Genomic DNA, 27,312 nt, shown 5'->3' with positions numbered 1-27,312 from the left:
TCGTGGTCCCGTACCGCGCGATTGAACAATTGAATCTTGGCAACTGATTTGCTCTCTTCACCGCCTTCCCTTTTCGAAGCTCTCTCCAAACTCCCCGCACCTTAGGGACACCCCACCTCAACTTCCCCTGCTCCACCTGACCACTCACCTGACCAAAGCGGATTCCCTTACCCAAAAAATGGGACCCCCAAATGAATAAAACGAGTGCGCCCTCCTCGGTCTTTTCCTTCCTCTTTTTTTCTCTTTTTCTCCTCAGGCACCATTCCTTATCATCACGACGTTTCTCTTCCTCCAAAACTGTCCTGATCATTTAGTCGTGCCGAGAGGAACCACCATGAGCAGACCAATTCGCTAGCGGTACCTTCAAAAAATGCTCCAAGGGTTGCTGTTAGATAGAATCTGCTTACATACCATGCATGCTATGGTACTTTTGTGATATCCTTTGTGTGTGAATGTTTGGATCATTTATTGCATCTTGGGGACGCGCGACGAGCTACGATTTTCGGATCGGCTGGTTGTTGAAGTGTTATTTCGCTTCATTCGTGTTTGGCCTGCACTTGTTATCGTGTCCCGCATGTCGTCTGACGTACTGTCAATATGTTTTCGTGGTGTCGTTAGGATCCTTCAGGACTTCGAGGACTTGTTTTCCATTCCCGACTGGTCGTCATTGAATGAGTGATTCAAGTCACTGTCACGATCAAGGACGGCCACATGGACACCCCCATACGATAACACCATGTCCTGCTGAAGACCTCAGCTACGCCGCCCAATACGCATACTGCCAAACTTGCAAGAATCATTATTCCAATGACTCACGTTGCAGATCGCGATGCACATGCATGCTCCATTTCATATTCTGAGGCCGTTCTGACAGATTACATTACACATTCCAAGTTGCACCACAACTCAAACATACCCAAAGAAACCAAAAGGGGCCTCAGTACTGAAATAGTCATGTCTGTTCATTGCGAAGATCCTAATGTATAAAAAGCTACCGCGCGCCAGTTTGCCCGCCAGGATATTTACCCAGATTCCCCCCAGCCAGCCGGTCCTAATACCATACACCATCTAACATATACATCACATCTGTGATCAGAAAGTTGCTTCTCCTCTCTTATCATTGAATACCGAAAATCCATAAAGCGCTCAGTACAGCATCGTCAACCTAGTTGCTGACGCCTGATGCAAAGTTTCAGTTCCAGCCATCACTCGAACGCTGGACGCTGGAAGACTGACGTTTTTTCTGCCCTGGCAGCTTTGCTTTCTGTTTTCATGCCTTGGCCGTGCCTGTTATCAGACCTACAGAGTCACGGGGCGCTCGATACCAAATCGCCTTACCAGTCGAGACCCACAGGCGTCACCATCATCGAGCACGCTGTTGGTCAGGCCCAAATGACCAAAATCCGAACTCACGCCTTCAAGTGTTCAACCGCCCTGGTGACCTCCTTAGCCGCAATCTTCTCCCAGCTCTGTTTCAGCTCGTCACCTAGATCCATTGCAGGATCTTTGACTTCCTCATAAAGCTTCCTCGACACATCCCGGTTGATAGCCTCGTACTGCTCCGCATTTATTTTTTGCGAATGCCAATGAGGCCTCAATGCTCCACGAACAATACTGTTGATGCTCTGCTTCACATCGAGAGGCAGAGCAGGTCGTGATGGCGATGTCTCGGGAGACCTGTGTGGCGCATTGGGATGAGGTCGTCGCGCTAGCGATGCCTGGACAGGAATCGGCCCCGACGACGATGGTCCTCTGGCAGCCACTGAGCCAGTCTGCTGGCGAGAACGACCACGCGGCTGTTCCGTGTCACTGTTCTCAGGCGAGGTTCGACTCCTAGGTCTGTTGTTGGGCGAGGACGATCGGGAAGTCTTGGTTGTGGGTGATGTCGACCGATTGAGCGAGAAGTTTGCCGGAGCATAGACAGGGGCCAGATAGGAGCTGAGGCCCGGAGAACTCGGCCGACTCATGACCATCGGCGGTGTTGTCGCCCGAGGACTGACATAGGTAGGAACTGGTGACCCTGTATCGATACTTCCTGGAACAGGAAGTTCAGGAACATCTCGGAACCCATCCTCGTCAGTAGGCGTGCTCATCTCCACTTCCTTGAGCAAAGACGATAAGAAAGATGGAGCTGCTTCGGTGGATGCTTCGGTGGATGCTGATGGTCCGGCGGTGGTGGATGAGCTGGGCTGGTTCGCCGCTGAGGTAGATGGTTCGCCGTTCTGGGTGGTGTGTAGTCTCCGCGTTCGAGGCCTCTTCAGCTTTCTCTCCGGCTCATGGTTTGATGCGTCCACTTCACCACTGATGGAACGTGACTTGCGCTTGCGACTCGTAGAGCTCTCCTGGTTACCTCTGGCCATCTCAAAAGCACCCCATGCCCGTTCTTCTTCCCGTGTCTGTTGAGGCGAAGGTTCGCGCGGGACGTACCGGCTTTGGAACACACTAGGCATGTTGGTGGTAAAGACGTCTCGAGCCCCCAGTCTAGTGGCAATCATCAGACGCTGCTGCCACCTCTCATGCTCCAACCTTTCCTGCTCCCTAAGCCGCTGCGACCGGCGGTAATTCTCCAGGTCTTCGAGTGTTCCATCGTCGTCGCCGTCATCCTGATAGTCGAGATCCAAGCTCAGGGCATCCCAAACTCTGCCGGCAATCCTACCCCAAGCACCTTGCCATTCGTCAGATCGAGCCCTTATCCTGGCCCGGCGCATGCTACCTTGGGTTCGTGGGAAATAGTAGTTGCCGCGCTCGCGCTGGGCGTTCTGAGAGCTACGACGGGTCCTCGGAGCTGGCGCAAAGTCCTCGGGCATCCCATCTTGGGCGTTGATATCCTCACCTAGCACGTCCGCACATTCCATGCAGAACCAGTGACTAGGCGGAACTCTCTCCAGACCAATGCAGTATGTATGATATGGCACATCGCAGCCATCGCACAGCAACAAAACCTCCTCGTTGTCTGAACGGTTGCAGATGGGGCACGGCAGGCTAACATCCTCTTCGGGCTCGGGGTTCTCGTCAAGCCATTGTTGGGGGTCGAACTCGGCTACCTGCTTCTTATCTTCGACATGGTAGGAACTCAGGAGGTTGCCTGGCCACAGAACTGGTTAGCAATGCTGTTCCTTTCCGTATGCACAAATATTTTGTGGGAACCATGAACTCACCTCCTATCTTGTCGTACACATGCACCAGGTGGAATGTCTGGCGGCAAATGGGACAGCTATTGGCCTTGTCGGTCCATAGTCGTAGGCAGGAATCGTGCAGCGCGTGGCCACAAACTTGGATCTCGGCTACATGATCGTGCTTGTTGTCGTGTTTCAGCCTGATACCTGTGATGCTGGCGGCGGCTGTGCTAACGGGGGTGTTGTTGCTGTCGGCATCGTCCTTGGGTGTGGTAACAAGTGCGTCTACCTCGATCGATGCGGCGGGCGCTCCGGGCTCACTTGAATCCCCTGTAGCAGGGCCGGCAGGAGCGCTGACGGAGGACGTGGACGGGTGTGGGTCTGGGGCTTGTTGGACGTCTAGAGTCTCTAGACAGACAATGCACTGATCAGCCATCACGACTGGGATGGTGGCGCGATGCTGAGAAATGCAGACTCTGGGGAAAAGACGGGTAATGAAGTCATGCAACTGAAAGATAAAAATAATGAGAATGTGTGTGCAGGGCGCGATTGGCAACGTCTAAAGAAGTTACCTGACCAAGCACTCCAAGCAAGCGACGATGGGCCTCCCCTGTCCGAAATGAGATAACGTAGTTAGGTCACTTCAGGGCTAACAAAGAGGCAGGTGTTGAATGTTGCTGTGGTTGGCGGTGCTGGTGGTGGTGGTGGTGGTAATGGTGCCGTGGCGTGTATAAGTGATTTGCAGTAGCGGGTGTGTGGGTTTGGGTTTGTGCAGTGAGGTGGGTAGTTTGTCGCTGTAGGAGAAGCAGACGGTGTGGGATGGAAGGGAAAGGTGAGGTGAGTTGCGGGAGGGAAAGACGGCCAAAGTGCAAAAGATGGAGATAGGTCACAGGTCGGATCCGTTTTGTGAATGGTGACGGGATGGCAGGAAGAGGAAAGCAACCTGAAGCTAGAAAGTGGAATTTCAAGGTTGCTGTGAACGGGCCACTCACGAACAAGCGGGAGAGAAAGTGGAAGCTGCCAACAACAACAAGGGACCTGGAACCTGAAAAGCTTCAACGGATGAAAGTGCGTGAACCTGAAGAGGATGAGACTTGAGAAGCTGAAGTGGGTTGTAGGTAAGGTAGGTAGACGAGAGATTGGGAATGGTCCTTTTCAGGGAAGGTCTTGATCTGCACGGGCGTTGTTTGTTTGGAGGGTTCGAGCGTTGGACTTTTTGGAGAAACAACGAGAGAGCACTGCTTGCGCGCTTGTTGGAGAAAGAAGAGGAGGAAGAATGATGCCTGCCTGCCTGCCAAAAGATTCCAGATCTGGAGACGGCCTTTTTTCGCCTTCAAAGCCCCGTGTTAACGCAACCGAGACATGGACCAATCCCACGCGAGGCCCCGCCCAACGTGAGGTAAGTACACTACACCGGCCAGGGACAGGGTCGGAGGTCATGAATAGAGCTCCTACCTACCTACCCTCCTACCGTACAACTCGTACCTAATTGATAAAGTACATCCTGCGTGCAGATGTGTGTGTTCCGCCTACCTACATACCTGCTAGAAAACCACACCCGAACAAGATGGACCAGCTGACTTACGGTCAATTTGATGTACTTATATCATGGTTGCCAAAACCTTGAATTCCCCAAGCCTCGAACGCCAAGCCAAGCATGGAGAGAACGGGGAGCGCCCTGGTCCGTTCGGGCGCCTCAGACAGAGAGGCAGGGCAAGTAAATTGGTTTCTAGGTGGTTGAGGAAGGGACACACACCCGACCCGCGGGATGAAAAGGGCGGGAAGGTACCTTAGGTACCTACTGCGGTACTGCCTGCCTGCCCAAAACCGGAGGTCTGGATTGGGATAATGGAGGGTTGTCTCAAAGAAGATGATGCCAGGTACCTCTACGGTTAGTTCAGCCGTGAGAGACCGCCAAGCAATCAAGAATTCAAGATCGTTTGATAGGCTGCTGCTGTTGTTGCGGGTTGATGGTGATGACTGAGGACCACTTGTTTACAACTTCAGATTTCTCTTCATGATCAACTGTTGGGATGACCATAGGCAGCAGTGATATACAAAGGGTGTCTTCGGCCACGATTACCGGGCAATGTATCACCGAATTTCGCGATGCCGCTTTCTGGCACCTCTGTCGTTGTTGGGGATAGATATTGTCCCTTTCGTCGCATCAGTCAGCGGCCATGATACATACCAAGTACATAGCCCTGTTCGAGGTTTTCCTGATTTCCATTATATTCTGTTTGAGGGCGGATTTGCCTCGTAGGGGAACATGTCGCCTTCAGTCCACCGACTAAGTGCCACCAGACATTAGATTTACGAGTGCAATGATCCTACCGACCGGGAGTTCATTCACGGGGACAGTCCTCGGGACCTCGTTCATTGACAGGGGTAGGTAGGTAGAGTGGATCACAAGTCGACTGCCGCCGATGATAGAGAATCCTTATCTGTAATCATGTTCACGGTCATGTTGATACCAGGATGCGCTTCAGCCCATGAGTTGCGAGCATGGCCATGGGATGTGACTACGGAATCCAGGAGTCAAGGACTTGAGAGATGTTACACAATATCCGGTCGGGTATGCACTGCAGCGTGGTTTATAAGTCGGGACCGCGATGCTTGTGGTCGTCATGCCTAGGTTGTAGCACAAATCGCATCTGACCGGTCCTCTTCCCACTCACGCTCACACTTCACGTACCCCATCTAATGCCGTCATCATCTATCCGGAACGGAGGACTTGTTGGTTATGAACGTCGCGTCCGCGTGCCCCGTCCACTCCTTGAGAGGCGGCCGTCAGGCAACTTCAGAGTTCCTCGAATTCGCTTTACGCTGGTCTTCGAATCCAGGAACCCGCAAACCGGGAGCAAGAGTTTCTCGACCCGATATCGCGGGCATCTGGTCACGGAATACGCAAAGAGTCGTAGGGATTGGCCAACAGGAAAAGGGTATCATGGTCATTTGTCTACCGTAAAATCAAACCTGGCGATCTTTGAGACATCTTCCCAAGCCATGCTTCATGTGAGGAAAGAGACGCCGGTAAAACTCCCTGTCTAGATCGCCCCGTATCCAGACCACGCAACAGTCATGTCGTAAATGGGTAGCAGCAAAGTCGTTATTGAAGGAAATCTGGTTCATCCCATAGTAAATCCGCAGATCCCCATTGTCCTTTTCCATGACACCACCTAACCCGAAAGACCAAAAATGCCAGCTTTTAAACGACCACCTTAAACCTCAGTGATCTCACGGAGACGGCGGAGGGTGGAGCGCATGGCAGCGGCAGCGGGGGTGCTAGAGATAGCGTGTTAGAAGAGTATCCGTCGAAGGGCCGTACTTTGCTGGTGAGAACTTACGAGACGGTGTAAGCGCCACCAGCCATGGTCTTCTTGCAGGCCTTGCAAGACCAGATGCCGACGGAGGAGCGACGGACAGTGTTCTTGCCGCAGAAGGTGCAAGTGTAGCGGGCGTGCTGGGACACTTCCTGCTCTGTGGGGTTGTTAGTAACCTGATGAGCGACGCGGCGTGGGAGTGTTTGTTGGGTACTGACTCTTGACCAGCTTACGGAGCGAAGCACCGTATCTGTTGTGGTTATTGGTTAGTGACGCTGTTCCTTCGGTTCATTTCGGTTTGAGTGCGAGATGGACGAGATTCGTTATCGTGATTCCGGGTTGAGCTGGTCGAGACCGAGCAGGATATCCAAGGTCCAGGGAAAGGTGAAGCCCAGGTGATGACGTTCGCGATGGCGCATGATTTTGGAGGTTACAGAGGTCGACATTGACGCGGCTCGAGTGTCGCTCTCACAGATTGTTGTCTTTGGTTGCCGAGTCATGCCATATCCTCGTGTCGAATGCTCCCTCATTTTCCATCCTCAACACACGTCCGCCGCGGCTAAGGCTCAAAGAAGCTCGTCATTCCAAGTCATCCAGTTCTTGCTTTTGCTCTCGGTCGTATTGTCGCCGTTGGTGTTGTCGTCGTCGTTGAATGGCCGGAACAAATCTCGCCCATCAAGGGAGTGTGAACTCGAAGGAAACCGTCGCCGTTACATACCTAGTACCGTACTAATTCACAAACAAAAATTAGCCATCTCGCCGCAACGCATTCTTTCTGGAGATGGGGAGTTACATACCTTGCCGGAGATGCCGACCTTCTTAGTGCGCTTGGACATTTTGGCTGGTTGAGGTGGTCGTTGTCTGGAAAACTACCGTCCTTGCTGGCGATGTGCGAATTTGACAAAAGGCCAGGGCTTTTTTTCTCTTGTGTGGTGTGCGAGCGCTGCGACGGCCGGTCCCACCCCAGGAACATTTTCGGACCCTAGGCGGAACCATTTTGCCGACTCTGTGCCAGTGTGTGCCTGACCAGAGTCTTGGCATTGGCGGGGCTTTTTGCCCACACTGGCAGCTGACCCCGCTGTCAGGGCCCGGTTTGACAGCTGGCCCGCACCTCGTCGCTTGTGTGACATCAGCCAACAACATCCATCTCGGCCACCCAGCAATCGTTGCTTCTCCCGTCTCCCGTCTCCCGTCATCGTCTTTTGGAGTTCCTGTCGTGCTCTCAAATAAGCTCTACAAACACCACCACCGTACTTGCAATCTCTTCTCCGCCTCTGACAACATGAAAGATCTCGTTCGACATTCTTGTCCTCACTCATTGTCCAGCTACGACATCTACTCCGCATAGGTATGCTGGTGGACTACAGACAAGTCTCGATGTGGGTTTGCGCTCACAGCGTGCAGCGCCCTAGAGGTACCTAGCTTCCCCCAGGCCCCAAGTGGAAGTTCACAGTGTACCGCAATGGCCCTCAAGGTTCGCACTGTTTACTCCGTGACAACTTGGTGAACTTTACAGTGTTCGAGCGCTGTCAACAGACTATGGTTCGTTCACTCCCGTAACCCTAACCAATGATATACCACCGCATTTCTTCAATGAGCGGAATGAATCCGACATGCGGAGAAGTCTCCGGGTCGTTTGAAGTGCTTGATCAGGGAGAGACCGGATAGTATTGTATCGACGATCGCGGGCGCACTCCAGATCTGGTCCGTGTTCCGGCGGGAGGCATTGCGGGCTGCGAAGAGCTGTCAATGGCAACGGTCCCGTCCCGCACCTAAGGCTCCTTCAACAACTTCTAAAACGGCGATGCTTGCCTATTTCGGTTGACATCCAGAGTAAACAACGGAACTGCTGTCATATCTCGGCTGAAACAAGTATAAGCGGTTGCCATGGTGGCATACTGGCGCCTTGACATGCTTCGGTGGAAGCCAAACAAAAGAGAGACGGAGATGTGTTTGGAAAAGGGTTGGTGTTCCGATGACGCCGGTGCGGTGCCTCCGTGGTTCCCCGTGCGCGGAAATCTCCATATAAATGATGCACCGTCTCAACTTGACCAAAGCCCAAGACCCTTCACCTCCGCTCTTTCCTCTTGGTATTATAAGAAGTGAAGGGTCGAGACATCAGGCTTGCATCTTTTCTTTTGTCCACCTTGACATTTTCAACCTCAACCTTTGTCGTGAAAAGACTCACCTGTCTCGAACACATCGACATAGTCTCACCTAACGTTGACACTCAAAAACAAAGAGGAAGACCACATCTTTCCAAGATGGCTTTGAAAAACCACGGCCGCGACTACGACATTGTCGTTTATGGAGCCTCAGGTAAGTACCCAGCCCAGCTTGTAACCTCAGACTCCATACCAAGCTAACAAACCACCAGGCTACACCGGTAAATACACAGCCCAACACATCACCACTCACCTGCCCACCACCCTCAAATGGGCCGTAGCCGGCCGCTCCCGCTCCAAGCTCGAAGCCGTCGTCTCCCGTCTCAAGGAACTCAACCCGGACCGCACCCCCCCCTCCATCGAAATCATCTCTTCCGCCACCGACCGCACCGCCCTCGAATCCCTCTGCCGCCGAACCTTCATCCTTCTCACCACCGTCGGACCCTACGGCTCCCTAGGCGAGCCCGCCTTCGCCGCCTGCGCCGCCGCCGGCACGCACTACTTTGACGTAACAGGCGAAGTCCCCTTCGTGCACCGCATGATCACCAAGTACTCTTCTCTCGCCGCCCAGTCCGGCGCAAAGATGTTTCCGCAGATCGGCATCGAATCCGCGCCCTCGGACCTGCTGACCTGGTCGCTCGCCCAAGAAATCAAGCGCGAGTTCGGGCCCGAGACGAAAACGGGCGAGGTAACGCTCAGCATCCACAACCTGCGCTCTGCGCCCTCGGGCGGCACCCTCGCAACAGTCTTCACCATCCTCGAGAACTTTTCTCTAAAGGAACTGCGCGAGGCGCATAAACCTTACGCCTTGAGTCCCGTCCCGCATCCCAACCCGGACCTGGCGGAATGCAGGACAACGTGGACTACCAAGTTCACCGGCCTGGCAACGACCCCCATCTTGGGACTGGGAACAAGTTCAGTAGCAGCCAAAACCGACGCTGCCATTGTGGAACGTACCTGGGGCTTGCTTTCCCAGCCCAAGAACAAGGGCAAAGAAGATGAGAGCTACGGACCCAACTTCAGCTTCAAGCAATATATGAAACCCCGCAACTGGCTGAACGGGATCGCTATCCATTTCGGACTGATGGTGCTGGGTCTGGTGATGGCTACGCCGTTTTTGAGGGCTATTGCCAGAAAGTTTGTTTACCAACCCGGGGAGGGCGCGGACGAGGAGGTTGCAAAGAGGGACGAGCTGGAGTTTTGGGGGGTTGCGAAGCCGGATGTTGAACGAGATACGAAGAAGAGGGCGTTTGGAAGGTGTTGGTTTCGGGGACCGGTTTATTACTGTGAGTTTTCCTTGCCCCTCTTTGCTGAGTGGGTACTTGGGAAGGATGATATGCTGACTGATGTGTTTGATGAAAACAGATACCGGTGTCTTGCTGGCTGAGGCGGCTGCTACGTTGCTAGAGGAGGAAAGCGTAGAGGAACAGTTTGGTGGCGGTGGAATTTATACGCCTGCTTGCTTGGGTCAGCCGTTTATTGACAGGTTGGATAAGGCCGGGTTTCATTTTGAGACCAAAACCATGGAGGAGTAAGGAAGCGAGGCGGTATCGACACAACAGATCAGGGTCGTCGAGCTTGCCTGAAGGTTGTCACGAGGAAGGGCATGAGAACGAGATGCATTGATGTGGCGTTTAGCATGTACAATCTGGTTTGTTTTTCGGTACGTCTGGTCTACCTGTCTACCTACTTGACGAGATACCGTATCTTTTTACGACAGATTGTCCGAGGTCCCTCATCATCAAAGGCATTACATTACATGAATGGCTTTTTTATGGTTGAAAAGTAGTGGTGGGGAGGCATTGATAACAAATCAACATAATAGCATATCAAATTCCCAAACCAGCTCAAGGTAGGTATGCGAAATAAAATACATGTCTTTGGTTATAGGCACGAAAACACCGAAATGTAGGTATTAATTAGATATACACAACGACGTTTAGAGAAGTTGACCCGATGTCATGAGTCGAGCTAACACACAAACAAACCACCACCAGTTTTGAACTGTATGTGCTTCATGAATGAATGAGTCAGCTTTAGGTTGAACCTTTCGAAGATATTTATATCTCTGTGGAAATTCAATAAGCTTATACCGAGCTAAGCCGTAGTAGTTGTAGTAGTATGATAGTCGTATGAATCCCCCGGTTCGGCGAATCTATGATGTGTGGAAATAATGGTTAATATCCACGCTACAGAAAATTGAAATCTATCTTGTCTTGGTTGGACCCCCTTTTTTTACACGACTCAGAACTTACTTATTCCTAAATCACTGTAGTCACGGTCATGGTCGTGGTCATGGTATCTATCGATATACTTCAACCCAACAACACACAACACGCTGCCTACCTATGTAATCACTCCAACAACGTTGGCACCTCAGCTTTGCGCTATATGATCTTCCCGGTTCTCTTTGGTGGTATATCCTATTCCAACATCCAACATCCATCCTAGCCCTCTTCCGGCAGAAATAACCAGTCCACATCCAACGTCCAACATCCAAAACAGAATCTCATCACCTTACCTCACAGCCGCATCATCCTCCCCAACCACCTCCCTCCTCACCGTCCCTCTCCTCCTTCCCCTCCGTCCACAATACCCCTTCCCCCCCTTCCCCATCCAAACCCAAAACCTCCACCACTCCACCCGTTCCTCCATCCTCCTCGCCCGCTCATCAACCTCCTCTTCCCCGGTCCTCCCTACCACCAACCCCCTTCCATTCCAAACCTCCCCCTCCGGTCCCTCCGACCACTCGCCCCCTTCACCAAGCCTATAATCCCCCACAAAAAGCGCCACCACCACCAGCGGCACGCACCAAAACAGCGCACACTTGAGCAGCACCGTGACAGTCTCCTGGTACGCCCGCGCAATCGCCTCCCTCTCCACGCTTCCCCACGGATAGGAGCGGGCCACCACCACGCTAGCATATATCTTTTTCGCCTCCCCTTTCAGCGCGTCGGGGAGATATTCAACCAGCTTGCGCGGGATCAGACGACCCCAGATTACACCGCTGAACGCGGCTCCGACGGCAGCCCCGACTTCGACCAGCGTCAAAAAGGCCGCGGTGGCGACGCCGACGTGCGCGTGTTTGGTGCCGCACGAGGCTTGCACGGCTAGTTGTGTTGCCACGTGCATCAGCCCGGCCCCGGCGCCGAGGACGGCTTGCGCGGAGAAGAGAGAGGGGATGCTGACGCCCTTGGTGCGGGTCATGAGCAGGATGACGATGGCGAAGGTGTAGAGCAGGGCGCCGGCGATGATGAAGGGGCGCGGCCGGGGGGACTTGCTTTGGCGGATGGCGAGGGAGGCCAAGATGGCGGCGATGGTGGAGGCGAAGCTGAAGGTTTGGGTTATCTGGCCCGCGCGGTTGACGGGGAGGTTGAGGGCTACCAGGAGGTAGGAGTAGAAGTAGGGCATGACTGCGATGTAGAAGATCATGAAATAGAAGAACCCTAGGGTGCAGCCGGCGACGAAGGTGCGAGACTTCAAGAGGTCGAGGGGTAAAAGCGGGTGAGGAGCGAGGTTGGGGCGGGATTCCCAGAGAGGGAAAAGGATGAGGAGGAAGCTGCCGAGGATGATCATGGGCAGGAGCTTAGGGTCGCGCCAACCCTGGGGGGAACGGGAGATGAGGGTTAGGGGGATTAGGATCAGGGAAAGGCCGGCGCTGAAGAGGAGGGTGCCGATCATGTCGAGGTCGCGGAGGAGGATGTTGCGGATCTTGATCTTGGTGCTGCCATCGTCGTTGTTGCTATGATGGTGCTTGGGCTTGAGGATCCCTAGTTGTTCGGCTTTTCGGCGGTTGAGGTACAGACTCAAGGCCAAGGGGAGAAAGGCAACGGGCAGGATGAGCGCCCACATGCCGTAGCCCCATCGCCAGGTTGTCGTTGCCAGAATGGCTGACGCTATCAGCGGACCGATCCAAACCGTGACTAGAAAGGGGCTGTCCGGTAGACTGGAGAATAAAGCCCGGTTGAGAAAGGAGCTGGTGTCGGCAATGAATACCTGCTGAAGAATCTGCAATCCCGTTGAGCCAGCCGCGTAGAAGATCTGTGCAGAAGCGTAGGTTTCCACGTTCTTGGAGGCTGCCATGAGGATGTAGCCAAGTACGCAAAGGACGATGGAAATAGCAAAGGCCTCGAGACGACCAAAGACATCGGCTATCTTGGCCATAGGAGGTTTGATGACGGCTGGTAACTGTTAGTTTTTCTGTGACTTGCGATTTCCGGCCATCCTGCAGTTCTGAACTCACCATTGACAACATTTTGAACAACCGAAACAGTCGACAGCAGAGAGTGGTTGTTAAAAGAGCTAACAGCGAAAGCCGTCAGAGCATATGTGACCTGTCCCTCCAGTGACGTTGTGAAAGCGATGAGAAAGATGCTTTGAAGGAAGACATGTTAGCACTCTTTCTTCGTCCCAATTCCTTGGATAAACCACCTGGTTGGACGTAACAAACCTCATATAAGCCACGATCAAGGCTGACTTGGTCCACGCCCTCGAGACGGCCTCAATCTGCCTCACTCCCTCCTGAACATCGGATCCGGGCGTAGCGCAATCGCTCTCGTAAAGGGGGGTGGTAGCCGTGCCATAGTCTCCTCCGTCACTGCCGACTTCGAGACGGTCCGTCGAAGAGAAGTGGTCCTGTAAGAGGGGCGACCCTATCTCGTCGTCGTCGTCGGTCCTCATATTGCCCGCTGCTGCGCTAATTTTATGTTTGCCAGATGATGGTGTTCATGAATGCTGTTGTCTGTTGCTGATATAGATAACGGGCGGCGATGTCGTTTCGGGTTGTCTCTGAATGGGTAGTCTGAGGGAAATTTGCAGGTATAGTGAGCAGCTGAGCGTACTGTTATAAAATGCACCTCTTTCACTTTCACATGTGGCTTGGTTTAGAGATGTTTGTTGTGTACACCCTGTTTGATGACTGCGTAAAAGATGCTCTTGTAAGAATGTTCAGACGTAGAACCGGTAAGGATGTCGACGAAAGATGAAATCTCACAGAGCCATCTCCATCGAAAAAAAAGAGAAAAAAAAGGAAAAAAAAAAGTGTAACCAGAAAAGGAAAGAGGTGAAGAGGTAAAGAAAAGAGAAAAGATGAGTAGGTAGTAAGTAGGCAACGATGATCCGAGGTGAGGTGAGACGAGACCCAGTTCGGTGGTATCAAGGTCTTTAGTGCGGTAGCGGTAACAGCGGCTCAGAAACAGCGTAAGATTGCGCACTCCAATGTATGGAGTCTTTTTCGCTGTGTGCTTTTTCTCGGCGTAAGGTAACGGAATAGGTAGTTGACCGGACCCCTTGTAAGTTTTTTTTAAGTTTTTTTTTTGGGGGGAGGGTATCCACGAGGTCCAAAAAAGATAGGTAGTGCCGTTGTCTGCTGGTCGTCACATTTGGTCACCTTTTTCAGCCAACCCAAAACAGAGAACCCAAGCTGCCGCAGCCTGAGATATCTGTGGAGATCGGCTTTGGGTCGCCTCAACTGATCGATCCAGTGAGACGGGACGGGATACGTAGCTATGTAGTGTAGCAGAAAGCAGGTCGACCATAGGACAAGGCAAGGCAGCCAACCTGAGCGGGATAGATGACTGTTTCGGAATTCGGATTACATAGGACCACCACTGCGCCGCGCATCCCTATATAAAAGGTTATGGCGCTGCTGAATAGGAAGGGGTTGGATTGGTTCGGTTCCCTCAGTCCAGTTGTAGAGTCCGAAGGCTCGTTGCTGCCTTCTCTTTCTTGATGGATTTTGGGAGGTTCCAGTTGCCTCACTCCCGCTCCGCTTCAGAAGGGTTGTTGTTTCTCGTATTCTAGTGGCTGGCTGGCCGCGTTTGTCTCAGTTCCGACTTCCCCAAGATCATCAGTCCAGCAGTTATGGTAGTGTACATCCGTGCTTGACCACAAACAACAACAGGGCAGGCCCGATGGATGAAGCTCTGTGGGTCGTCCATCTGAAGAGAGAGGAGGGGAAACACCAAAGAGAAGAAGAGGGTGTACAAAGTGAAGATGCCCTTGGCAGCTCGTCAGATCCGAGGTAGGTACCTAGGCAAGGTAAGGTAGGTATCGTGGGTTTATCCAACAACCAGCCCCAGTTGGCTGTAGTTCCATGTTGTGCTTGACTTCCGTGTGACCTGCCTAACAAGGCGCATTCAGGGATTTGTTTTCAGCGAGTGCCAGTGATGACTGCAGCGAGAGTGCCAGTGTGAGCAGTGAGTGTGTGTGACCTGACGATTTCCCACTCTTTCCGGGGCAGTTGACGAGGGGTTCGTTCGTGGACGGAGTCTGACGACCGCTGACAAGGTTGGCACCCCACATGATACATCCTACACTGAATCTCGATTGGTCAAAGATTATCAAGCCATCTGATAAATTTGGGTCCTTTTCCCCCTCAAGGAAAACCCATCCAGCGCTTCCCGTTAGTGCATTGCTTGGCCGCTCTTGGCCGCCGCCGCCCCGAAAGCCCGAGCCCGTCCCCGTTGCATGACATAGTAGAACTACATCTCCGGCCGCTAACTACCTACAGGGCATATTGGTCTGTCCGGATCTCGGCGACGTCGGAAGCTGTTGATCAACGCCATCGACGGCCAACCGCTTCAACCGCCCGCTTCCATGCTTGGTGGAAGCAGCACGTTTCAAATGCCGTGATACACTGTGGTGTCACTACGATCGATATCAACATTATCGCTGCCGGCTAGCTGCTTTGCTTCCCGCTTCCCATGATTCGTGCTTGTGATCAACAAGAGAGTTCAGCTGCGAGTTGGTGTAATAACCGAAGACAGACACTGATGCGAGATGGATTGTAATGCGGAGCGCGATGGTGATGATTCAATATTTCATCCTAGGTCTTCAACTCCCTCCATCTGCTTTTCCCTTCCCTTCCTCCCATTATCCCCCCCATCCTCCACTCCCAAATTACCACGTACACCTCTGCCGGGGGAAAAAAAGGTTAAATCTCGTGAATTCGCCATTAGTGCGGATCGGTGACAAAAGGCAGCATTCTACAGAATAGCCCGTCTGGTCCGACGACGAACCCTGGTTTTCTGTAGGCTGGAGGTACAGAATTAACCTTTTTTTTTTTTTTCCCCGGCAGAGGTGTACATAAATCTCATTCATTTACACAGAAGAACCACCGCCAGTCCGCCACCATTCCTTCATATTCCGGGTCCATCTCTCAAGTAAGTACTGCAAATTCAACACCAGCCAGCCCAAAGATGCCGACAAAACAAAGCCAACCCCAAAACATATCCAAACCGCAAACCAAAAATGGCCACTACCAAGCTGACAAGATATTGTTATATATGATAAAGACGAAACATGATCAAGTGCACCAAAGTGCAACACACAACAAGTAAAAAGTGGTATCATCAAGCGCAAGGTCAAAGTACAAACCAGCCAACCATGTAACAGAAATAATAAAAGAAATGAAAAGTGCCACCAATTAACAGAGTAGTGTTCCGTTATCGGTTGGCAATGTTGGCGAGAAAAGAAGAGGAAAGCTGGCAGTCCATGAGCAGTCCACTATGCTTCCTCCATGATGCCGCCTTCCCCTCCTCCTTCCGCCGTCCACTCCTGGCTCTTCTCCGTGAGCTTCTTGATGCCGCTGACCCGGCCGGCCCAGAGACTTTCGATGGGCGTGCGGAACGTAAATGCCCGCTGAGAGCTGATCACGCCGATGGCCTGCAACACTGCCTTGCGGCTGTCGCGCCCAAAGATGGCAGGGTGGTTGATCCACTCGAGACTGGACTCGAGTTCCGCATCAAGAGCTGACACGGTAGTCGGGTCGATGGCCGATGCTCCCGTGTTCATGGCCCCAAGCGCATCGTTGGATCGCCGAGTCGAGATCGTTAGGCCGGTTCCGGGTGCCGACGAGTGATTAGCCATCGTAGGTGACGGCGTGTTCTTCCGGTCCGGAGTGCCGGGAATCGGCGAGTGGTCGTGGTGCGGGTGAGGCGTCGAGGGAAGCGACTTGGTAGGCGGTCCTCCTGGTGCTGGTGGCACTGGGGGCAACCCGCCCTTACCGAGGCCCTTAAGAATAGATCGTGTCTCGCTCAAAAGCGTATGGGCGCGGTCGTGCTGGCCTCTGCTGACCAAGGTTAATGCTCGAGTCAACATGTCCGACGTGAGAATTTCCATCCGCCGCTGTACGATGTATGGGTGAGGCGGTATCGCTGGCGAGGTCCACTGCTTCTTCGACCCTGCTGAGGCCGGCAGCATGGTGATTGCCAAAAGGGACGGTCTTGTGTGCTGCGTGACACCTTCGCGTAGAATATCCCCCCATGTAAGGTCGGCCTGTATCAAAGGAACCTCCTCCACCGACATGGCCCTTTGGTCCTCGTCGTCCATGGGTCCGCCTATTGCCTCCAGCCCCGACACGACGGTATCCCAGTAAGCGTGCGACTGTGGCTCCTCGGTCGACGTGTCTGGCATAATCGTCAGTTGTACAAGCACATCCCGCTTGTCGCCGAATCGAAGGTCGCCCAAGTTGGCCTCCGCATCGCGCCCAGTTGCCCGCTTCGTTATTTGGAGCGCGCCGCTAATCTTGCCCAGCTTGGCCGGCGACCCCTCCGGGAGTTTGAGCTTGAGCTTGACGTTTTGGTGGGACAAGCTCTGCATGGCACCGAGACAGCCTGCCAGACACTCTCGAAGCATCATCCAATCCTTGACATAAGTATATGATGCCTTGGTTCTCGTCGAGAGCTCAATCATGGTATCAGGCTTGTGCGTTGTTCCGAGTCCGAAAGAGTGAATGGTGATCCTAGTATTCAGTTAGTTTCATGTAACAAAGTTCCGAAAAAATGATCAAGACATACTTGGCAGCTTCCGCACGCGACACTACAAAGTCGACACTGTCCGCATCCGAAGTCGAGGCATCGCTGATCAGCATGATAGTGGCGATGGGGTTGTTATACTTGCGCCCCATGAGCAGATCCATAGCCACGTTCGCACCCTCAACCACATCCGCTCGATGGCTCTTCTGCCCCACAGGCTTGACTGATGCCAAAACGTTACTCCAGCCAGGCCATGCCTTGGTGGTCATGCCCACAATTGGAACACCGCCGCCAGAGGAACCAAACGTGACGAGACCCATGCGGTCACGTTCGCCTAGGGAGCTGACCATGAAACGAAGGGCGTCGCGGACAAGGTTGATCTTCACACCTTGCATCGAGGCCGAAATCGGAACAACAACGACAACGTCGACAGGGACGTGGATCGACGGTAGCAGTCCTGGGCTTCGTACATTGGTATACTCGGTCGGGGCCGTGGTGGCAGACCTGGCTCCGCCCCAGGATGACGCCTGGGATGATACCCGCTGCTTCGAACCAGCGCTTCTGTTCCACTCGTCTTCCTCTGCCTCGGAAAACTCGCGGTCGTACTCAGGACTGCGCATTGGTGATGTCTCGACGGCATTCAGATCCAACAGGGCCTGTTGCCACAGCTTGAGCTGGTTGCGATTCTCGAAGCGAAGGTGGAACTGTGGTAGCTCGTTCACTGACAAGCTGAGCGTCAGGACATTCTCGTCGACAGATCCGGTTTCCGATACCTCGTTCAAGTGCTTCTTGATCAAGATCGATCCCTTCAGCGTGCATCGACCCGTTTTGCGCGCCGCTTCATCCTCCCACTGTCCTGGTGGTAGCTGCGGATTCTTCTTCTCCTTTACGCAAATGAGCATCTCGGCGAAGAGAAAGCATTCCAGCTCCTGCCATGACACCTTATCCTTGCCTACACGGAGTGTGCCGTACAGTCGGAGTTTCCCGAAGCTAAACATTGTATTAGCAAGGATACGAACGAGATATGTGCTTAACCAAATGAACTATCCACTTACCGGCTGAAGTCGAGGCCATGCCAGTTGTCCACTCGGCTGCGCAGGTTCTCGGTCATTTCTGCCAACACTTGAGGTGACTCGTAGGGGTAGAAACGAGGCGCACTCCTCGTAGGCGACGGTGGGCGTGGATATGGCTCTTCAGCTCTGGGTGGCGGTAGCATGGGCGGTCCATTCTGTAGGTCCTCGGGATCCGGCCTCCACTTGTTGTCAGGCACCTCAACCGTGACCAAACAGGTAAGCGTCTGTTGTTGTCGCGACCTGCTAATTGTAGGGAACTCCGACCGGATGGTAACGGTTGGTGCTGGGATCGGATTTCGGGTTATCGCACGGGAGCTTGATATCGATGTTTCCATAGCCTGGACATCGTAGTCGTGTCTTCGCGGTGGACCACTCTGCTCCGTCTCCGGATATCCTCCTGATGAAGCCATTCCTCCGGTTGCGCCCGTGGCCCCTGTTGCCTCACTATCGCTACGTGCGTGTCTCGAATTAGGCGTGTAACGATGATCTGACGACGAAGGCGCGTCGCGACTGTCGCGTTGGCTACCCCTTGCCATGGCATGAGGTGGCAAACCTCCATCTTGCCGAGCACTCGATCCTCGACTTGGTGCTCGTGCTAGCTGATCATCCCATGGCTGCTGCGATGAAGTTGGAGTTGGAGCCGGTGGTGATCGGGTATCGTTTACGGAAACTGAGCGTACCATGTTGCTTATTTTTTCTGGTGTTGAGCTGGTTAGCGCTACCGAGCACTCACGTCAGGAAGGGTTATTTTGCCTTACCGATATCCAGCACGTTTCCGCCACGGCTGGTATCCAAATGCAATGGCGCGTCGCATGTTGGGCAATATTGAGACTCAAACTCGCGGATGAACTCGTAAAAGCAAGCCTCGTGTGACACATGGGTACACGAGAACTGTAATATCCTCTCGCCCTGCAGGGTATGCTCCAGCGGCTCCTCACAAACCGCACACTCGCTTCCAACAAACGTGCGCTCCCGGCGTCCCCGGCTCCCGTTAGTGTTCATTCTATTGCTCTCTCGCGTGTGAGAAGGTGAAGTAGGTGTAACTGGTGAGTAGTGTGATTGCGTGCCCAAGTGTCCGTTAGGGATCGGGCTGTCTGTTAGGCAAAGCCTAGGTTAGCAGCCATCTCAACTGAAGGCGCATCCATGGTACCTAAGAGTCCTTGCTCCCGAGACACCAGAGCTCGATTGCGGTAAGGGAAGGAGGAGAAATGAGAGGGATGGCCGGTCTGAGACTCAAACCACAAGGACATGACCTACCTCTCTCGGGATATGACGCCGCGTGATATTGTCTTGCAGGAGCGCCGGAGTGATTGTTGTAAGAATGGTTGGGCCGGTCAAAGTCTGATCTCCGCGAGCTGCCGCTTGCAGAGGGAATGGATGATGAAGAGGGCCCAAGCAGGCCAAGGTCTTGCAATGTCGACGCCTGATGGTCGTGTTGCCGCCTGTTTTGCTGCTCCTTGGCGTGGCCCTTATGCTTGCTCTGCAATCTGCTGAACATGTGGAAGACGGTTTTCGACGACCGAAGTGACGTCGAGTGTTGGCTGAGTTAATATGCGGCCGCGGCGGGGTGTTTAGGGGGGTACGTTTGGCCTGCAGCCGAACAGTTCCAAGGTGTTTGGCCTTTTCTGCGGGATCTCCTTCAAAAAGACTGCCGATCGGAAATCTATTAAGAAACCTAGAGTCTTCCTTCCCACTTCGTTGCTTCCAGGTTGTCGCCCTTGAAAAGAAGGCTGCACGAATTCACAAACGCTTAGGTCAAGCCTTTAGGGTTCGTTTCAGGGGTCGTATCAACAATGTAGAAAGAGTCCCAGGGATGGCGACCAGCGCATGGCTGTTGGGAACAAAGCTGACTGAAAAACAGAGACTCCTGTCCTACACTCTTTCCCTCTCTGTTTCTCTCTTTCCAAGGTGAGGACCAACCAATATGGGAGCCGTGTTAATCAAACCCTCCTAGCTGTTGTCGTCGATGCGAAGCCTTGGCCGATGTGTTTGCTGTCCTCAACGGTCCAGTTTCTCACCACACGGGCTCGTGGCTGTTAGCCTCGCAGAGCACCTACACGGAATACAGTGAGAAAGCCGCAAAGTTTGTCCAACACCAATGCCGATTCGTCGAAAACTCTTCCAATGACTCTAAGACCAAGACCCGAGGCTTAATATAGTATCACAGACACCAAACCCGTAGAACCGCAAGAAACCAATTGTTTGAGATATCTTGTTTTGTTGGTTGATGCGCAAAAAAATCGGTCGTCTGTAGAAGAATATGATGGGCGAATTGGCGAGCAAAAGGCTTTCGTTGAGCAGCTACGTAGGTGGCAGGGAATCGAGGGTATCGCTGAAGTCGTCGACTGCTCTGGTTGCTCGGCACCAGCTTGGTTGTCTCCTGCTTTCCTTTTCCTCGTTCCACACTCCGGTGCGGGTCGGTTCGACTTCTGCGGTTCTGCAGGTGACTGCTCGATGCAGCAGTATGGCGCGCGCAAGGACTGGATGATTGGCTCTTGACCGGGTTGAAGTGTCTCTGAGGTCAAGATGCGGCGGCGCGGTACTTTATGCGGCCAACGTCAACTTGTTTGTACACACTAGAGAGACGTGTGTGCAGTGGGAAAAGGAAGGGTCGTGACGCCACCACCACCAACAAAAGGGCGGCTTTCGAGAAAAACAAACTGAAGGGCGGCTAGAGATGGACGTGACAAGACAGGCAGCGGGCTGGAGGAAAAGGGAAAATCGGGGCTCCAGTCGATTTTAACGTGCCGGGCGGTTCGCATCGCACAGAACCACCCAGGCAGGTCTAGCAGGTCGCCAGGCGTGCTGCTCCTCGCTTCTGCATCACGCAAGCTGGGGGAGGGCGGGCCCATAGACACATGGGAGCGATCGGGGGCGTCCCGCTCTGTAGGGGGGACCGAGACTCCAAGGGAACCTCTCACGGGCTGTGGTGGGCCACCGGTCGCCTGGGTCAGTGGGTTTGTCCAAGTCCGCGACATCTCGTCCGGGTCCTCCAATCGTCTCTTGGACACTTCCAGTTCTGACCCTGTTCCTTGTATCGTTACTCTGATTGTGGAGTTGACCGGGTCAAGCATGCGCTAAGGAGGACCTGCAGCGAAGGACATTTTCCGCTGCCCACCGCGCGGGCGAAACTCTTTTCTGAGTGGTGAACCAAACAATCCACCATCCAGGGGCATCAGGGGTTAATGAGAGCGGATGACGGTACGCTAGACAATACGTTGCTTATGTTGAGTGCGCCTGGTATAATCTCTTTTTGTTTGCAATTTTCTTTTCTTTCGTCGAGGCTTCGGTATTTGCTCTGGAGACATGCAGAGCCTCCTGTTCAAGGGAACGATGAGCAAGACAACCATCAACTGATCGTCGGGCACTGCCATGACGAATTTCGATTTTCAGGGCTTGATATATCATGGCTGAAACATGTGTTCTTAGCATCCTGAAAGTGCGAGCGGTACATTGCCTCCGGCCAACCTCGGTGTTGTGCCAGAAGCATGTTGGTAGGTGGGTGAGGGTGAGACGGAAAGGGCCGTGGGCCGTCCAACCAACACATATGTTCCGAGGTCCAGAACCCGAATTTCTTGCAATGCGACGTACTTTGGACACCATTGACTGAGGCGTACAGGATATCACGAAAGAAAACCGCCCGGCCGTCTACATGTTCGCCATGACGGTAACGAACCGTCCATGTCCGCAACCGGACTTGGTTATCGAAAGCTTTGCAAGGCTGAAGGAACAGCCGAATCGAGTCAAATTGAGGCGTCTTCTTCGGGGCAGACGAATAGACGGAAGTGGTGGGAACAGGGGGGCTTTGAGGGGCAGGTCAAACCCGAAACTCTAGAGCCATCCTTGGTGTCGTTGCCAGCACGTGGCGGTGCCATACATGGAAACTCAGCGCAAATCGGTGTCGCGGATGCTTCCATGAGTGTTCCAGGTTCCCTGACAGGCCCGACTTCCTGGTAAAAGTTCCCTCCGTGTCTTGTCTGTCCTGCTTTTTCCTCCGATTCTTCCCCCTAGCCATAACCTCATCGCCCCCACCTGTTGCTGGGCTTCTGGAAGTGGTAAGCTGAGCTGTCGGCATTTTGATGGCCGGAGATTGGCAGACTGGCTCCTCTGATGTCCAGCTTTGGTCAAGGAGTTCCTTGCTCTGGAAGGTATCTGGGAGATATGGTGCTGAGTGTGTGAGTGTGCCAAGCGCGCGGGAGGGTGGCGCTTCTTCAGGCGCCGCAAGAGTGTAAGATTTGATCATGTAGTGTACAGCTATACTAAGAGCTTCTTGAAGCGTACTAGTGACGATCTGCTCGATACCCTTGACACCGTTGAGACGGCTTTTCCGAATGGCCTGGTCAAGCTGGAGATGATGTGGGCGCGAATGTAAAGGTGGTGAATCGGAATCCCACTTGTTCGTCTGGCGCGCGGGGTTGATGCCGGTTGGACAGCACTTGTCGAGTTCTTTGTCTGCCTGAATTCCACAGTTATTAGCGCTTCAGTTGTCAGTACCTAGAGGTACTTGAAGAATTTCTTCATCCTCGACCTGCACCTTCCCTACCACCGACTGTCGAATATTGAACACGAAAACTTCTCAGATGTCCCTTCCAAGCTCATGGCAACGATGATATTGCACCTTCCAAAAGGCATGACTTGTTGGAAATTAGGAGTGGGGCCTGTATATAAGTGGGACACCGTGCTCGCTCCTGATCCACTCACTTCTCTTTCAGCTCGGCGGCATGAGAGGAACGAGGGGCACAACTTCCACTTTCAACAGCAGCTCCATGATTTTCTAGCTTGGAGAACTAGAAAGAGGCCCAGAGACTCGGAGCAGTCATCATCAATTGCTAAGACTGAGGCGCGGTATCGTTACCAATCATACCTCAATATCTGATGGCAAACTATCCACCATCATCTCACCCATCCACACAGCACTGACAATTGGGAATCGATATAGCTTCCGCCAATCACAGCTTCCGCTTGTCCTGCTGTCCAAAAATCAGGTTATAAGCCGAGCATTTTATACCCAGACTCCAGACTTCATATCCGCCATCTGCAAGGTAAAATGAAGCTCTTCAGGGTCAAAAGGAAACATTGGTCCCAAGCCTGTGATCTCGTGCGTCCGGTTGCAACATCAAGGCCGCCAATGTTGACCGAATCCTTGCGACTGCCCTCGCAGCGGGGAATGAACTGCAACGGTGATGAGAAGCAAAAAAACCAAACATGGCCATGTTAGCGATTGCTACCTACGATGGCTTTTCCAACGGTCCAATACCACACCACGTACGAACCCAGAACGGCAGGTTTATTCGCGCCCGCGAATCTGGTTGGTCAGTCATGTGGCAGTGCACTCGCGGTCAATTGCCATGGCCACACCTAGAACAGAATCCAGAGGCCGTTCGTCGTTCGGCGAGGTCGGCACCGCGGTTGGACGGCAGGACGGCGAGACAAAAAGGCCAAATCATACAGATCGATGTGATATCAGACACATCCTAATCTACTTTCATCAGGTCAAGCGGGACTCTTTTTCAGCCTTCTTGGGGCAAAGGCGGCTTGAGTCTGTGACTACCTAGTCCGGCATTCGTTATCATCCCACTGGTTCATGGCAATTGCCTCCCCTCGCCCAGTTTCATCTTGCCAAGTAAAAGACAAGCAAATCGGCATCCCATCCCGCATATTTTATTGCAGATGGGCGCGACGCCGGCCAAAAAGCATCGCGGCTCGCAACGGTCCAAGCGTTAAAAGATGCGAACGCTAGTTCGTCTGAGTGGGATTCTGGGGGAGACAAGGACAGGACGTCGCTGGTCTGAAGCTGAGTGGATCAAATCGGCAATGGGGTGTGAATTCCCAGTTGCTCTGAGAGGCTCAGTCCCCTGCCTCGCTTGCGTTTCAACTCCTCTTCAGAATCCCAAAACACATCCGGGGTAGCACACACGGGACATCACGGCCGATGAAGCTTTTCGGCGACACTACTACCGGTACCCTTACCATAGTAGCTACAGTAGCCTCATGGTGGCGGACCGCTGTGATGTGATGGCGACACCGTAACACCCATGACGGACCAAGAGAAAAGGCGATAATAACACCGGTGTCCGAGTGAGCTGGCGAGCCCCCTCCGTCTCCGCTTCGAGATGGCCTCTTAAGACCTCTCAAGTCTCCTCCGCATTTTCCAGCATCAGCTTTGCAGGATTCCGTTCCATGGAGGCGGGTGAACTGCTGCTGCCAGGGGTTGTTTGGTGGTCAAGCTGATCGTCTATCTCTTACCTTACTTCACACCACCATGTTAGGGCCCCGCAACATCATCACCAAAGCCACCTCATCGACTACATACACTACATCATCATGAAGACCGTGCGCAAACCTGGTGATGTTGAATGTGAACACCAAAAACCGGTATTAACATTCGTTGGAAGACAAGTTCTTTGATCAATTTATCTTGGCTACCCCCGCCCGCCTCAAGTAAAAGAGTTGAGACATTGCAGAGTCGCAATGCCGACGCACTGACCTTATAACACACAGACGCTCTAACTTGACAGCGAACGAGCCAACGACCAAGTAGCCGCTACGCTGACCGACACATTTTTGCGTCGAGTCTTTAGACAAAACAGGAAACATCTGTCTCTCACCGTCTCCTCAGGCCGATAATCAGGCATACTCTACCAGGTGGCATAGCGATAGAGTCATGTTGAACTACTAACTAGGCTTGACAGCTTTTGGGAGATGGAGTGGCCGCTTGATAGGCCTCGGTGATGTCCACTTGTCTGGGGTTGTCCGTAGTTGCGTACGGTCATGCAGGCAAAACTGCAATGAGTTTGTTCAACAACTTTGTCAAAAAGCTGAAAATATTTTCTCAATATGTCTTCGCAGCATCAGTAGCAAGTCATCTGACACGAGGCGGTTTGAATGGCTCAAAATGGGAGAGGCTAAACTTAACAAATGTACAGAGGAAATTTGGAGGACTGGGTGTTGTCTATCAATGATATCGACAGACACTCGTTTATTTTCCACGCTATGTTTGCAATTCTTCCTGCGACATACCTACTGCCATTTCTGTTCATCCGTCTAGATTGAAATATAAATTTAAGGGCATCCCCAGAATGTCCCGTACCATCCATTGTCGCTCAGATCAATGACTCTCATACATCATCCCGTCTAAGAAATGGAACGTGCAAAGTTGCTTGGTGGCTAGTTTGGTATTAAGCCATGGATCTTCAAATGTCCTGATGGAGAATGTGTCAAACTTGAGCACTAGGTATTTCAGGGCTCCTAGGAGCCTCTTGGTGGCCATGATCTTGGTAGATAGCAGTCACTCTCGCAATCATCACTCAAAGACAGATTAGATTCTTCACCAGACCGAACAGACTTGGCTAAAAGCTCCCGTCTACGATGGCAACCGGGTTGGGGAAGCCATACGAAAGTATCGACGACAAGAACGCTCCTGTGTGTTGTGCTCTATCTCCAGACCCGCATCCTTCCCTTCCCCATACACACACGTATTATCAATCTCATTGAAACCTCCTCCATCTTTGGCCGACGGCTGGGCACGGATACCGTAGGTTCTCCCTAAAAGTACCTAATCAAAAAGCAAAACAGAGAAAAACGAAGAAGGTAAAAAGAAAAAAAGAAGAACAAAAAGTTGCCATAACAAAACATGAGTGAGGATCCCTCCCTTAAAGGACTCGAGCCGTTGTCTTGACCCTGCTTGGATGCGGTAGTCACCCAGGTATGCACGAGACGCGAAATACTTACGCAGGGATGAAGTTCTATTACACCAAACGAGCCGAGCCGTCTACCATATGATGGGATTTTCCTTCTCCTCGATCAAGTATGGCAAGCCAATTATTTCCTTCCTACTTACCTCCTCTCTACTGGCTTATGATCACAAGCATTAAGGTAGGTAGGTTTGTCTTCTGCGTCAGAGGAACTGAACTGAACTGAACCAACGTGCCCGGCTGACGGCAAGGTCTGCAATACTCCTTCCTTCCTTCCTTCCTGCCTGTTCACACTCAAGACACACGGCGCAGATCCATGGGATGATCACTGAGTGTCGCGACTGCCTTGATACGTGGACGACGGGACGGGAATATTGTTCGCTACTTAGTTTCTGCCCGTCGCTACCGTACTCACTGGGTCTCCCGTCGCTCCTGCCTACAACCACGGTAAGTAACCCGCCGCGTCATCCCAACTCCCGTCACCGGGCAGGCACTAAGCAACACGGCAGCGGGCACCTGTGGACCTGCAGTGCCCGAAGGGAACCCGAAGCGGAATTTATAAGCCCCCTTATCCGACCTCTCTACCACAACGCAAGGGCCCAAATACTTTGTGTGTCTATATGGCGCAGCGGTTCCGTGTACCGCCTACCCGCCCGCGTTGATGAAAACATTGCCGGGTGCGTTGGTATCCCGAGGTACAGTTTTCGTAAGATCGCAGCTGGTCTCGAGTTCGACTCGGATCTGGGCGGGCTAGCTTCTTTCTTTTTGGTTCCTTTTTGCGAGTGTTCGGCCTTCCCCAGGCAATGAAAGGCTGGATCCAGGGGTGACGTGCACGAAGAGATGCGACGAAAAAGAGGATACTAACAGAAATGGATTTTAAATGTTAGGCCTAACAATTCTTTTGCGGACGAAAAGTGCACTTTCGGGCCGTGCGTTATCAGTTAGATAGTGCGTGCGGAGTTTTGTATGGGGTCCGCCCGCGAAAGACCCTAACACACTAACCGCACTTTTTAGCGTGAACCTTGCTGTAGGGAGAGAGATTGCACCGCGACGCTGATTGGAACTATTCTGGGAATGCTCATTGGTTTATTTCTCTATTTTCTCTCTCTCTATCTCAAATCTTTCAGAAATTCCTTTTTCTTTTCTTTTTTTCTTCTTTTTTTGATGGCGTCGGGGCAGAAGCAG

The 27,312-nt window shown here is 52.8% G+C and overlaps 5 protein-coding genes across 5 annotated transcripts; 1 reads left to right on the top strand and 4 right to left on the bottom strand.

The window, feature by feature from the left end:
* Positions 1–256: 256 nt before the first annotated feature.
* Positions 257–4,614, bottom strand: SMAC4_01993 (uncharacterized protein). The gene is made up of 2 exons (XM_003348924.2): positions 3,159–4,614; positions 257–3,085 (listed from the first exon to the last, which is right to left on the bottom strand). Exons 1-2 carry the CDS (start codon positions 3,550–3,552, stop codon positions 1,410–1,412), a joined length of 2,070 nt encoding a protein of 689 aa, XP_003348972.1. The 5' UTR covers positions 3,553–4,614; the 3' UTR covers positions 257–1,409.
* A 1,431-nt stretch (positions 4,615–6,045) lies between these two features.
* Positions 6,046–7,384, bottom strand: SMAC4_01992 (60S ribosomal protein eL43). The gene is made up of 5 exons (XM_003348923.2): positions 7,237–7,384; positions 7,158–7,168; positions 6,658–6,689; positions 6,464–6,596; positions 6,046–6,401 (listed from the first exon to the last, which is right to left on the bottom strand). Exons 1-5 carry the CDS (start codon positions 7,273–7,275, stop codon positions 6,338–6,340), a joined length of 279 nt encoding a protein of 92 aa, XP_003348971.1. The 5' UTR covers positions 7,276–7,384; the 3' UTR covers positions 6,046–6,337.
* A 1,319-nt stretch (positions 7,385–8,703) lies between these two features.
* Positions 8,704–10,139, top strand: SMAC4_01991 (uncharacterized protein; the record flags this gene model as incomplete). Its single annotated transcript, XM_066089691.1, has 3 exons — positions 8,704–8,758; positions 8,817–9,890; positions 9,970–10,139. The coding sequence occupies 3 exons, from the start codon at positions 8,704–8,706 to the stop codon at positions 10,137–10,139; spliced, it is 1,299 nt and encodes a 432-aa protein (XP_065946808.1).
* A 511-nt stretch (positions 10,140–10,650) lies between these two features.
* Positions 10,651–13,643, bottom strand: SMAC4_01990 (uncharacterized protein). The gene is made up of 3 exons (XM_003348921.2): positions 13,055–13,643; positions 12,848–12,978; positions 10,651–12,785 (listed from the first exon to the last, which is right to left on the bottom strand). The coding sequence occupies exons 1-3, from the start codon at positions 13,282–13,284 to the stop codon at positions 11,122–11,124; spliced, it is 2,025 nt and encodes a 674-aa protein (XP_003348969.1). The 5' UTR covers positions 13,285–13,643; the 3' UTR covers positions 10,651–11,121.
* Positions 13,644–15,024: 1,381 nt separating this feature from the next.
* SMAC4_01989 (uncharacterized protein) lies at positions 15,025–20,173 on the bottom strand. The gene is made up of 5 exons (XM_066089690.1): positions 19,691–20,173; positions 19,192–19,527; positions 18,416–19,151; positions 17,403–18,350; positions 15,025–17,347 (listed from the first exon to the last, which is right to left on the bottom strand). The coding sequence occupies exons 1-5, from the start codon at positions 19,929–19,931 to the stop codon at positions 16,111–16,113; spliced, it is 3,498 nt and encodes a 1,165-aa protein (XP_065946807.1). The 5' UTR covers positions 19,932–20,173; the 3' UTR covers positions 15,025–16,110.
* Positions 20,174–27,312: the final 7,139 nt, after the last annotated feature.

Source organism: Sordaria macrospora, chromosome 4 (genome assembly GCF_033870435.1).
Source record: "Sordaria macrospora chromosome 4, complete sequence".
In the NCBI taxonomy this organism is placed as follows: Eukaryota; Fungi; Ascomycota; class Sordariomycetes; order Sordariales; family Sordariaceae; genus Sordaria; species Sordaria macrospora.
Note: the sequence above shows the minus strand (reverse complement) of the source record. Positions and strands in the feature narration are given on the sequence as shown.